The following is a 13,291-nucleotide window of genomic DNA, read 5'->3' on the forward strand; positions in this document are numbered from 1 at the left end:
CTGTGGAGGTATTAAATTTTTAGTTCTCAAGCATGACCTTATAAAGAGCTTTAAATTCCATATTTGTATTTTATATTGGCAGTGCTGTTTACAAGTAATCAAAGTCTCTATGCAGTTGAAAATCAGAGTGCCAGTGGTTTGACTATAGAGGGGAAGTAGTTTACAGCCTAACTGCTGAAGCTTTTTTGGGGGGGGGCGGGGGGAGCAGGGCCTGAACCCACAACCCTAAGTTCAAGACCTGAGCTGAGGGGCGCCTGGGTGGCTCAGTCAGTTAAGCATCTGACTCTCGATTTCAGCTCAGGTTATGATCTCAGGGACTGGGTTCAGCTCAGTACTGGGCATGGAGCCTGCTTGGGATTCTCTCTCTCCCTCTGCCAGTGCGTGCCCTCCCCAACCCCCGCAAAAAAGACCTGCGCTGAGATCTAGAGTCTAAAGCTGAGCTGACTGAGCCACCAGTTCCCCAGGCCCCTCTGCCTTTTCTGTAGGAGCTGTAACAGAAGGAGAAGGAATAGGACTTGTCAGCTCAGGGGACCTGTGACTGAGCAGCTCCAGTCACCGTTTGTCACCCTGTAATGTGCAGGAGAATCCCCAGAGAATCTGTTCAAATGCAGATCCTGGTGCTGTAGGTGTGGGGGGAGGGCTCCAGCCCCCTGGAGCTGCTGGTCAGGGAACCAGAACTGGAGTCAGCAAGGCTTTACAGACGCCATGATAAAGCCATGCAAGAGAGAACGTAACAACTGGACTATAGCCAGATAGAAAATTTGCTTTTCTTATTTTTCAAGACACTTTTAGATCCTTAATTCTTCCAACACTGTAGATTATCAGTCACTGGCTACAAAAGATTAAGATACCCCATCAGTTTCTGTCCTGTTTCCAGGAACTTAATAACTTTTTGTGAAATCAGGATATTGACTGTTAGGGGACATTACTCTAAGGAAAGGTGAAGCCCATTCCTTACCAGGACTTTTAATGGAGGCATGCGTGTTTATATCAGACTTAGAAACTGCCTTCTGAAACATTAGCATAATTTGTAGAGACCTCTCAATTCAGCTTTAGAGGCTCCAGATACAGGTAGAAAATAATTTGATTCAGAGTTTTTGTTCAGTTGCTGGCTAATGTTTCTTATTTAATAGTGAAGAATACTTGCAAATGTGGAAAACAAAGAAAATTTTGTTACATTTCATGTACTTTGTTAATATGAAGAAGCAGATAAAGAATGAATTGCTTTAACCACGTTTTGCAAAACACTATTTAAAGTGTTTTGTTCAGTCCATCTCCCAAGTATTGATTAACATCAGTGAACAGTGTCATTGTCCAGTTTCCATCATTCCTCCTTAAGAGCAAAACACTGTTGTATTGTTTCACTTTCCAGTCTCGTTCTAGTAGATGTATCCCAAAATGGGATACATCATGTGTTTGGTTCAGCATACCAGAAAAAATAGGATTGGTTGCAGGGTCTCAGCTCTGAGAGCGAGCTCGGGAATTTTCCCCACCAGATTTCGTCATCTTAATGCCAGCAACATTGTCCTGTTCCATAGCAATGGGATGATGGTTAAAGGATGAAATGTCACAGAATTTCACAGCGTAACATTTAACACTTAAGAATAATTCATGACCCAACGGTACATTCACTCCATGTTCGTCATTGTTATTTTATTCACATACCATACTCTCTGCTTGTACTTAGAAAAATTTCTGCTTCTTAGAAGATAGTGATTGCTGTTTGACGTTGAAAAAATAGCATTATTTGATCACTGATTTAGATTTCATCAGCAGGTTGGCTCTTTTCAATCAGCTGTTTGTTTGGGACAGCTGGCTGGTTCAGTGAGAAGAGCATGTGACTCTTGTTCTCAGAGTTGGGAGTTCAAGCCCCGCTTTGGGTGTAGAGATTAGTATCTTTAGATTTTTTTAATGTTTTTTTTTTAATTTGTTTAATGGTGTATATTTAGACCCATGGACATAAAAATTCTAATATGGTACCTAATCACATGTGTATACCTCAGAATTTCTTATTGTAGTTATAACTGAGTTTCTTTTTGGAAATATATGAAAACATAGTATGTGGGGCAGGCTCAGTAGATAGGGACTAGCTTTCCTCACATAACCATGTGTTTACTACATTTCCCAAGAAATGATTAAGGTGGGGAGTGGTACATAAAAAGCTACAGTTGAGTGAGGAACAATTTGTACTGACTTTTGTGTGTGGATTTTTGGGGGGTTTTTTGTGTGTTTTTTTATAGTTTGGTTTTGTTTTTTGTCTCATTTTGTTTTCTTCTCCCTGTTCAATAAGCGGTAACTTAAACATGATGTTTTGAGTTCGCCATCCGCTTGTTCTGGACATGAAATAGGGAATGGAACCTATTCATACTATGGCTGCAAGAGTAATGGTTAAAATAACCATTGTCCAGAGATAACAGGCTTTGAATACATAGTAGCAAAGCAAAAGAAAATGGGAGGTCATGACTGCTGAGCCCATAGCACGGCAGGCTGCGGCTCTCGAAGCTCTCAACAGACAGGGTCCGCTCATGTGCGCCCTTGTGTTCCTCGGTTTTGTTTTCTCGGCCCTGGCCCATGGTTAGGCACTCAGTCCGTGTTTCTTGCTTGCATAAGAGAGTCAGTTTCAAAGGAACAGAGTTACTTAACATCTGTGGTGATGATAAGAGTAAGCTTCAGCGTGGGGTGGTAACTTCGGTGAAAAAAAATCACCTCTAACAGGAAGGGTCTTTCCTCTTCCCAGACTTGGGTTTGGAGGCGAATGAAGGCACCAGAGCTCTCTCGGATGTTTTGCTTGAAACATTGACTTGAATTTTGCCTTAGTTCTAGCTTATTAGCTTGCTTTTGTTCAACTATCACAATATGAGGCGAGCAGCTGGCTTTAATTATAAAACAAGCTCTTCAAGTAGTAAATCCTCATCTAAAATTTTACTCTATATTAGGATGCATACACATGTTGATTTGGCTTTTCTGCCATTGATACACATGTTTTTTCCAAGAAGCTTAAAACTTCTTTTCAGATGGTATTAATTATAAAGCATTCTAGAAAAGCCTGAAAATTATATGTATATGCAGGTGACTAATTTTTTTTCACAAGATATAAAACAGTTTGATATCTACATAAGAATGTAATGAAAGATGATTCATATTCATGTCCCTGTTCAAACTGCAATAATTTGTACAAAAAATATTTAAACAATGGAGATGAGGAAAGAGCAACAAACTATCAAAGTATTGACTGTTAGGGGACAAAATTTTTGGCAAGTCATTAATATTCTTAGTGCTCAGGTTTGTTGCATTAAGAAAACCTTTAAAGCATCTGAAACTTTATGGACCTTTACTGTTAATTTGATAGCATCTTTGTATAAATAAATTTTCACTTTGTATCATTTTAGATGATAGTATGGGTACTTGTACTGATTCTTTGTGGCATCACATTAGGTACTGTGAGCAAAGATCTTTCCATACACAATTGTTTGAAAATCTTAGAGCTTAACGTATTTTTTAATGTATTTCCATTTAATTCTCTGACACAGTTTGTTTTTTTAAATTTTTGTCTGTGTCAAGGGTCATAAAGCAAAATAATAGATCAACACAGGGGAATTTAAAAGCCATCATTTTACGGATTCTTAATTGTCTTAGGTTTTTAACTTCTGTAAGTATGTGATGATGGCCATCAGAAAATTGCTCACGCATGCATTTAAAATGCATGAGACAGCGTACTCGCTTCAGCAGCACATATACGAAAATGCATGAGACAAATACATCTTCAGTTTCAGGGAGCCCAGGTATCGGGCCCTGGTTTATTGAGAAACTCTTAGGTGCTCTGTACTATGAGGGATGTCCAGTGTATAACAGAAGACCATGGTCAGTGCTCTTAGCTTTCTAGACCCATTGGGGTGAGAACAGCAGACCATCAAGAAACAGTTCAGTAACAGCCCCTTATCTGCCCTCCTCAGCTCAGGGACCTCAAGGGCCACCCCGCACTGCACCCACTACAAAGGAGGCTTACAGGTTGGTGAGCTCCCTGTTGAGCTGGAGGCTATCCCACAGTCATGTGATAGGAGAAAAATTAATTCACCTCACTGAGCCTCAGCCACTTTGTTGTACAAGGAGGGATACTCATCCTCTATCTAACTCAGGGTCACTGTGAGCTTCTGACCCTTCAGTGGTGAGAATGTGCTGTGTAAATGACCATGCTGTGCCAGTATGTCTCCCTTTGCAGTCCTGGAAAGGGGCAGTGTTAATTAAGAGACGCAGGCACTGGGTCCAAGGCAGGCCCCCAGTGGTTCTCCCCAAAATACTCGCTGGAATAAAGGATTCAACTCCACAGCATGTTGTTCTGAATTCAGGGTCACAGATTCTTCAGTTTAGTTATCTGGGTATTACTTTAAATCCTCCTCTTTGGAATAAACGTGTCAAAATTACTTTAAAATATATCATACATCAAATCAAGAACAGAAACAGTCTTTATAAAAATAATATCGCTTATCTCCTTCTTGTGATATTATGATTGGTTATTTCAATAAAGACAATCTTAAGGGGAGCCATGCCTTTTAAATTGGGTCGAGGCAGGAGGAAAAACCCATAATGGTGCCCCTGTCAGAGTGAATGAAAATAAAGGGACTCAGGGCGCACAGGCTGCCATCCTGCGGTGGGGAGCTGCACGGTCCCCTGAAAAGTTGCTTCAGTCAAGGCACAGGTGTGTGGCAGACAGGATGAACATGTAGTTCGGTGACACCCCCCGCCCCCAGGCTGTGACAGTTTCGACCAAAACAAATCCATTAGCTCCAACCCCAGGAACCAGAATCCACAGGAAAGGGGGCAGCGGGATTGTTTTAACTTTTCCTTAGCTAAGGATTAATCCAAAAGGCTTGAAAGCATTGTTGACCATTTCTGAAATACACTAGGAACTCTATATTTTCTATCACTACACTGAAAACAACATATTGTTAGTGAGTCCATTTCTTTACAATGATGGCTGCACTCCTGTACGAAAAACTTTTCTGTTGCTTCTGTGCTGTGAGTGTACGTTCATGTTTATGGAGTTCTGGTAATTGTCCTCTCTTCAAGCACTGTGGTAGAAGAGTATCTGCTCTGGAGTCATTGAGGGTTCTAATGAGAGAACATTTACTGAGCATCTACTTAATTCAGGCCACCCATAGTGCAGGTTGCTGTGGCATTGCTAGAACACAGTCCCACACTCCGTATGTGTAGCTTGGTTGGTTGGTTGGTTGGTTTTTTAAGATTTCTCTGTGGGCAGTGCTTGTAAAAGGGGGGAGCTGTTCCAATTAAAACAACAAGAATGGGGATGCCTGGGTGGCTCAGTTGGTTAAGCAGCTGCCTTCGGCTCAGGTCATGATCCCAGCATCCTGGGATCGAGTCCCACATCGGGCTCCTTGCTCGGCGGGGAGCCTGCTTCTCCCTCTACCTCTGCCTGCCATTCTGTCTTTCTGTGCTCGCTCTCTTCCTCTCTCTCTCTGATAAATAAATAAAATCTTTAAAAAAAAAAAAAAGAATGATGAAAAGAGAAACATTTACAAATTGAAGGCTCTGTTTTAATCGGACTTGTCATTAGGAAGTTCCCTCCAATTAGATATCCTTTTCCTTCATTAAGCTTTTTGCCACATAGTATGAGAAAAGTAGCATTCCTTTTTTCTCTAAATACATTTTCAGAGATACCCATTCCAGGGATTGGAGTTCAGCAGAGCCATTGAAATGAAAATTTGAGGTCTCTTTTCAAGATTCCATGAACTGGGCTCCTAGAAAAGAAAATTCTTTTTGCGCCAGCTTTCTTCAAAAGCTCTAACTTTGCAAACTCTGGAAACCATAGAATTCATTTAAACAGAAGTCAGCATTTATATTCCCTTCCCAAAAGTCTCAGAAACATCTGTGGGGATAGGTTAGTAACTGGTGTTCTGCCAGGAGGTCATTGTTTGATGGCAGAAAGTAAGAGGCCACGTCCCAGAAACGCTAACCAAGCCTTTGCTTGGCACAGACGGGTAGGGGGTAGGGAGTAGAAGGACTGCTTTCCATACCATAAAAGGGAAAGGCAGTGTTTTCTGTCTGGGACAGCAGGAACCAAAATGTGGTGATCTGGGAGGTTTTAACCAGAAACCCCAGAAAGTCAGTAGAGCTGTTTGGGAAGACGAAACCAGGCCAAGAGAACTGGACCGCGTGTCGGACTTTTGTCATAAGACTAGGACTAAAGCAGAGGACAAGTGGTGTGGCATCAGTCCCTCCGACAGAGGATAGGAGATGCAGGTCTGGGCAGCTCCAAGGGTGAGCGTGGGTATTTGAGTTAAGAGTGGGATCTCACTAGGGGTCTACCCCTGTCCTTACTTGTTGTGAGTCCTTAAGAAATTAACAGCCTCCCTGATCCTGTCTTTAACTCTAGTCAGGAGGATTGAATTTGATGGCAGTTGGCTTACCTTCAGTGTGTTTCTCTCACAAAGCCCCCTTCACGTCCAGTTTCTCATTTAACCCTCAGCCCCTCTTAGGGTGAGGTTAGGTACTGTTACTATCCCCAGGTGAAAGAGGAGAAAAACTAAGACTCAAAGCTGATCGTTCCCTAAGTTCACAAACCTAGAAAGTACTGGAGTGGGGACTTAGACCTGGGGTCCTGATTCAGTTCCTGTGCCTGAGAAAGCTCTTCCCAGTGACTCCCTGTCAGACCAGGCCCAGTTCCTCAGGGTTGCGTGGAGAAGAGCTCCCACAGCTAGTCTTTTGACCTTTGATAAATGCAAACAGATATTTTAAGAAGCGTGGCCTCTGTAAGAATCAATAAAAGAGGTTATAGCGGGAAATCTTGGAGTAAAAGCGTAAATGGCAGACTTCACTCCAACTTAATAAACAATCCCATTGCTGACTTACCGCCATAGAATCAGAACAGATTTTTGACTGGGACATTGCAGATAAGAAACCAAAGCTTGGGGTCACCTGGGTGGCTCAGTGGGTTAAAGCCTCTGCCTGAGGCTCAGGTCATGATCTCAGGGTCCCGAGATTGGGCCCCACATTGCATCTGGCTCTCTGCTCAGCAGGGAGCCTGCTTCCTCCTCTCTCCCTGCCTGCCTCTCTGCCTACTTGTGATCTCCGTCTGTCAAATAAATAAATAAAATTAAAAAAAAAAAAAAAAAAAAGCTTGGATGGCAAGTGTTGAGGGACCTTCTTCATCAAACTGGTATACTCATCCCATGGGTTACAAATCATTCCCTTTAGGAATGGTCCCAACAGTTTCCAAGAAAAGACTTTTCTCAGGAAACAGCAACTTGAACGCTATAAGGTTAAGAAATTAAATCTAGATTAAGAAAGCAAAGAACATTCATACTTATAAGATCTCTTTAAAGAAAAAGAAATGTACACCACTGTTTTCTTGAGACCTCTCACGTGTTGGGAAAGAATTCATAAAGAGGTTCCATCATGGTATATAGGTAGAACTCTCGAGTAGCTGGCGGTGGGTGTGTGGGTTGGGGCAATGATCACGACTGACAGCCAGCTCGTCTTAAACCATCCATTTAGCTAACTCATCATTGGAACAAAAAGAAGGACCGGTCTGGGTCTTCTTATGACTCTTTCTTTCATAGTTGGTTGCTCCAGCCCAGTTCTGTCTAGGACTCTAGATGCTAATGCTTTTGCTACAGTCTTTAAAGAAACAGGGTGACGCGCCAGGAGGAGCATGCTTAAAAATCTTACAGAGGAGGGGTGCCTGGGTGGCTCAGTGGGTTAAAGCTCCAGCCTTTGGCTCAGGTCATGATCCCAGGGTCGTGGGATCAAGCTCCACATCAGGCTGTCTTCTCAGCGGGGAGCCTGCTTCCTCCTCTCCCTCTGCCTGCCTCTCTGCCTACTTGTGATCTCTGTCAAATAAATAAAATCTTTTTTAAAAAATCTTACAAAGGAATAGCAGAAGCAACAATGAAAGAGGAAGAATTGGTTTTCTGGCACTTAGGCCCTAAACAAAAAAATAATAAGACAAAGTCTACTTGTGAAAACGGAAAAGGAGGGAGGAAAAAAATCTTAAGAAAAAGGCTAAATATCAAGTGAACAATGGAAATTGGGTCCCTTTTGTAAACTGGGAGATCCTTCTGCTGTCTTTGTTTGTCCAACACTAAGTGCATGGCCAATGCACCTGTGTTCACTGGCAGAATGTCCTATTTTTTGGTAGAAGTTTACACACCAGACTTTAAAAACACTCAGCATTGGTAGATTCCCACTAACTGTACAGCTGGCAAGTAGAGATCACTGGAGATACTTTTTATTTTTTAGGGCATTTGTATTAATGGGCAAAACTGACAGCTTTACCGGGTTAGCCTGTAGCCAGGTTGAAAATGCTAACACCTGTCACTTAATTGCTGTGCTTTAGTAATACAGTTGGAGTTGTTTTAAGATTCTAGATCGTGCACTGTGCACTGGCCACGTACCAGGCCTGTTTTAAGCACTTTATAGATGCTAACTCAGTGCCACTCATCTAGGAAAGATTCAGTTAATTTTACTTTCTTGTTCTAACTGTTCACCAGCCAAATCTCTTAAAATTTCATGAGACGTGTATTACTTCGGTCAGCTGCGATTCCATTCACTGGATTTTGTATTCCGTTTGCTTGGGGTGGGTTGGAATGAATATCCATCTTTTGTTGTTGATTGAAATACAGACGAGGAGAAATCGCTTTCTACCCCATTTTGGTCATTCTGGTCATGCTGGAGGAGACACCAGGGGTCTGATAGACCTGGATTATCAGATTATTGTTTTTCCAGAGTAATTGACCAGGACTTCTCTTGTCTGTCCTTGAAGGTATACAAGGGAGAAGAAGCAACATTCCAAATCTCAGGCCTCCAGACCAACACAGACTACCGGTTCCGCGTATGTGTGTGCCGCCGCTGCGTAGACACTGCTCAGGAGCTCAGCGGAGCTTTCAGCCCCTCTGCGGCTTTTGTATTACAACGAAGTGAGGTCATGCTGCCAGGGGACACGGGGAGCTTAGACGATCCCAAAATGAAGAGCATGATGCCTACTGATGAACAGTTTGCAGCCCTCATTGTGGTTGGCTTTGCGACTTTGTCCATTTTATTTGCCTTTATATTACAGTACTTCTTAATGAAGTAAACAAACCCAACAAAACTAGAGGTATGAATTTAATTAATGCTACACATTTTAATACATACATTTATTCAGATATTCCCCTTTTTACACCCTTCTGTTCTTTGATTTATATACTTGTTTTACAGATTTAGCTAGGAAAAAAAAAATATCAGTGTTTTGGTGCACCTTTTTGAAATGCAAAACTAGGAAGAGATTAAACTGGATTTTTTTTTTTAAAGGAAAAAAAAAAGAAGAAGAAAAGCAAACCAGATACCAAAAGCTAGCTTTCTTATGTTTTCTTTTAAATTTTCAGATTTGCCTTTATTCTGTTTTCACTGATGTCTTTTGCAAGCCTTTGATTTTTTTTTTTCCATGTTACGGTTTAGTAATTTATATTCACCAGTCACTTCTTTGGTCTTGATCATCCGTCTCTGTGAACGTGAATCACAGTGTGTGTACTTACAGGTCTAGGATTTCAGTGTCATCGGAGTCTTACCACACAGCTACAACCGCAACAACAACGTACGGAAGATGTGTTCACTCAAATAAGGCTGCCCTAAACAACCATTTTGTCACTCAGTTATTTAACTGTTTAGCTCATTTAAATCAAAATGTGTACTTTAATCTGAAATGTTTTAATAATCTCTGTTTCTTATGATTTTAACACTATGAGCTGCCTGTCTAAGAAATCAAGTAACCAAAATGCACCTATAAATTATGGAACATTGTAGATTTTACCCCAGCGATTCATAGCCGTAACTTTAAGAGGGCATTGTGCAATAGTTAGTTGTTTCCTTGTTCAGCTGTTTTAAAAGCTGCTTTAACTTGTTTGTTTGTCTTTGTGTATAACTACTTCTAATCTAATCACTAGAGTTATTATATTCTGTTATGTTTGACCAGAGTTATATGACGAGAACTGGTGACAGTTTAGTGCCTCTGCCCCTTGTCTGTGATTTACACTAATTGTGAGCAGTCTTCTTACACGTCAACTCATTGTTTTGGAAAGATTTGCCGTAAGGCTGTTCTTTGAGGTATCAGTGAAGTGATTGAATTTCAGTACCTTAATTCAGTGCACATCATATTCATCTAACAGCGGATAAAAACCTGCTAAAACCCAAAAGAGAGTCATCTAAACTTGTAGTTCCTATTTTTGTGGGGTTGACCTGGCCATGTGTGGAGAGGGAATGATAGATGGTGGTAAACACAGGGTGTTTGGGGGTGAAGGAGCCCTAGATTCTCTCCCTGGATCTGTCACTAACTTGCTGCGTGACCTGAACATGTCACTTTACCTCTCTGTGCCTCAGTTTCCAGTGCATTAAATAATAAAAAGAAATAAAATAAAATGGGGATTCTAACGTTTGTAAGTGCTTTGAGATCCTTGATCAACAGGTGCTATTGGAGTGCAAAGTGTTACTCTTGCATGTTTATTCTGAGTCATGAGATAATCAGTTTTAACCCAAAGTCATTGGATTATTTATATGAAGTCCATAATGTTCGCGTACCTCAGGGACATTTAAGAGTTGGAGGTGCAAATATATTCCAAAAGGGTGCAACAGACACAGTGTATCCCCCTGCTTCTGTTTTTGTATATTTTTGCTACTTGGTTTTTCTTGATCATAGCAATTCTGTGCTTGGTCTGTGTTGTCTTAAGATGCAGTATGCTGTACTAGCTTATGATATTCCCATACCAAAGTCATGGGGAAACCAACATTATTTTGTTTTTGGTTTATTTATACTATATTCTGCATACAGTACTTTAAATGCCAATTACAGTGCAATCTTTATTTATTGTAAAATTTTTTAAATGTACTTATGTACTAATTTTCCCTTGTAGCATGTTATTTTTTGTGTGTGTGTTTTATACTTTTGTAATTTTAGGTCAGTCTTGTTCCTTGGCAACATCTGTAGTATTACGAATCTTCTGACATTTTCTTGTGTTTTTAAAAGATAAGAGCATCTAGTGCATTAAATGCCAAAAAAAAAAAAAATCCATTATCAGTGATTGAAACGTTTACATGTACCCAAAAAACCATAATCATCTCTTGAAAGAAAGCGCTACGATCAATGAATTATTCTGTGTGCCTATATTGATGTAGTAAGTACTAGAGAGTTTTGTATTTTGTTACTGACTATAATAATTAGTTGAATTAGTCTTGCAAAGTGATGGCATCAAGGTAAATATATTTTTGCCAAAGTTCTGGCCTTCCAAAACTCAGCCCTCTACTTAATTGTGTATTATGACCCACTATAACCTTTGCATCTGCATTTTCTGAGACCATCTCAGGCGGGTGTTTTTGTTTTGTTTTGTTTTGTTTTGCGGGGGTGGGTGGGGAGGCTTTTTTTTTTTTTTTTTTAAAGCAGTGAAGATTCAACAGAGTACAAATTCCATGTTGAACAGCAGGGGGGGGAAATCGGTCCTTTTTGGAAACACTTCAGAACTGCTGCTATAAAGAAATTCTCAGAATGGTTTGAAACATTTTACATGAAATAATGGCGTTAGGCCCAGATTGCGATGAGTACTTTCTCTTTCTGAGATTTGCATCTTGTTGAACCACCATAAAGCTGAAGTGTGTCACAGACCAGCTGACTGCACTTTATTTTATTGTTTTCCGTGATTGGGTATTCATTATCATCCCTTTGGTCAAAAAATGACTACTCCATCTGGCACGGTTCTCTGTCACAAATATGTATATGTGACATTGATATATAACTCTGTAGACATTGCCATTACACACGAACAATAAAATAAAGTGTTATATTAAACTTATTTCTTTGCCCTTTTGCGATACGCAGGAATGAGTGAGCGGCTGGCTTCCGACGCTCTGTCAGACTCATCCCTGGCACAAGAAATTCCAGTCATGTGAAGCAAACTGCTCTTTGTCCTCAAAGAAATGGTCTCAACACTTTTTTTAAAAGATTTTTTTTTCATATTATCTATCTTGTTCTTATCAACTTGAAATGTTGGCATTTTCTAACTGTTTCGTTGGCTACAGTCATTCAGTATTCCTGTCAAAATTGAAAAGTGCCCTAATTGAATGTGTCTGAATGTTATCCTTGCACAGTTCTTTAAATTGAAAGACAAAATGTTTTACCTCACTGTTGGACATACATTCCAAGCTTTTCAACTTTAGGAGAAAAAAAAAAATAATCATATGTTTTCCTGTATTGTAAATTTTAGACTATTTCATATACATTGTATTAAAACTGCCATATATCAATTTTAATGTATAGATTTTGCAAATACTATGCTATATGTAATACCTAACTGTATCTGTAGTGTATATGTAATATATTTATGCCCAATAAATGTTTTAATTCTTTCTGACTTAAGTAGGGTTTTTCTGCCAAGAATAGGACTTGCTTTTTGTTGTTGTTGCTGTTGTTCCTTTTTAAAAACTTGAACCACATCCCCAAAGTTGCAAATTCAAATGCCTTTGGAGGCCAGGCAGGTGATGCTTCCTGTGCCACCCAAGGGAGCAGTTACAGCCCAGCTCCAGCTGATTGGGGTCCTGAAAGATCGCAGGCCACAATCATACATGCTCATGTTTCCAAAGAAGCTAACAAAATTCAGATTTCCCTTTACAGAACAGCTAAAATATGACTGTGGCCCACATAGGCCCAGGAGCTGCCATTTATTTTTTGTCAGAGCCTGCGTTCCTAGCATACTATCCAAATGCCAAACCTTAGGAGCCCAGGTCTATCTCTGGATACTGAGACCTAGCACATTCCCTCCCCGCCTCAACTTCCCACGGTTTGGCCTGCCTTCTTCCTTGCTCTGGGTCTCATTCAACAACAGCAGCAGCAATAAAGCACAGTGACCCTGCTAGGGCCATGGTTTCATTTGGTTTAGATTGTTTTGCTAGGAATCCCTATTTTTTGTTTTATTTCTGGGAGAAAGAAGTGTATGGAGAAACTGTTTCAAAGAAGGAGGAGCTGTTCTTAAGGATAAAAGTGACCAACTGAACACATCAAATTTTGCGTGCTCCTAACATTCCACTGAGAATACAGTAAAGGATTTTTTTTTAAGACTGGGAAGAACAGGAGGAGAGCTTGTTGGCACTAGCATTTTGGAAGCCTAACTGAAGAAAGCTGAATTCTAATTTCACAGGGGGAGAAATGAGCCCCACCTCGTTGTACATGCAGAATATCCTGAAGGCTCAAAAATTGACAGAAACATCCTTTTAAAGTGATGGGGAAGGGGGAAAGGAGCCTAAAATACTACTA

General features: G+C 40.5%; 1 protein-coding gene across 3 annotated transcripts in view; it reads left to right on the top strand.

The window, feature by feature from the left end:
- The window catches only part of FNDC3B (fibronectin type III domain containing 3B), a 343,565-nt gene extending 331,173 nt beyond the window's left edge, over positions 1-12,392 (top strand). For all 3 annotated transcript variants that reach the window (XM_044251801.1, XM_044251802.1, XM_044251803.1), the window contains exon 26: positions 8,780-12,392. In XM_044251801.1, the coding sequence (XP_044107736.1) occupies positions 8,780-9,091 (312 nt within the window). In that variant the 3' untranslated portion in view covers positions 9,092-12,392. The remainder of the gene's footprint in view (positions 1-8,779) is intronic.
- Positions 12,393-13,291: the final 899 nt, after the last annotated feature.

Source organism: Neovison vison, chromosome 6 (assembly GCF_020171115.1).
Source record: "Neovison vison isolate M4711 chromosome 6, ASM_NN_V1, whole genome shotgun sequence".
NCBI classification, from domain to species: domain Eukaryota; kingdom Metazoa; phylum Chordata; class Mammalia; order Carnivora; family Mustelidae; genus Neogale; species Neogale vison.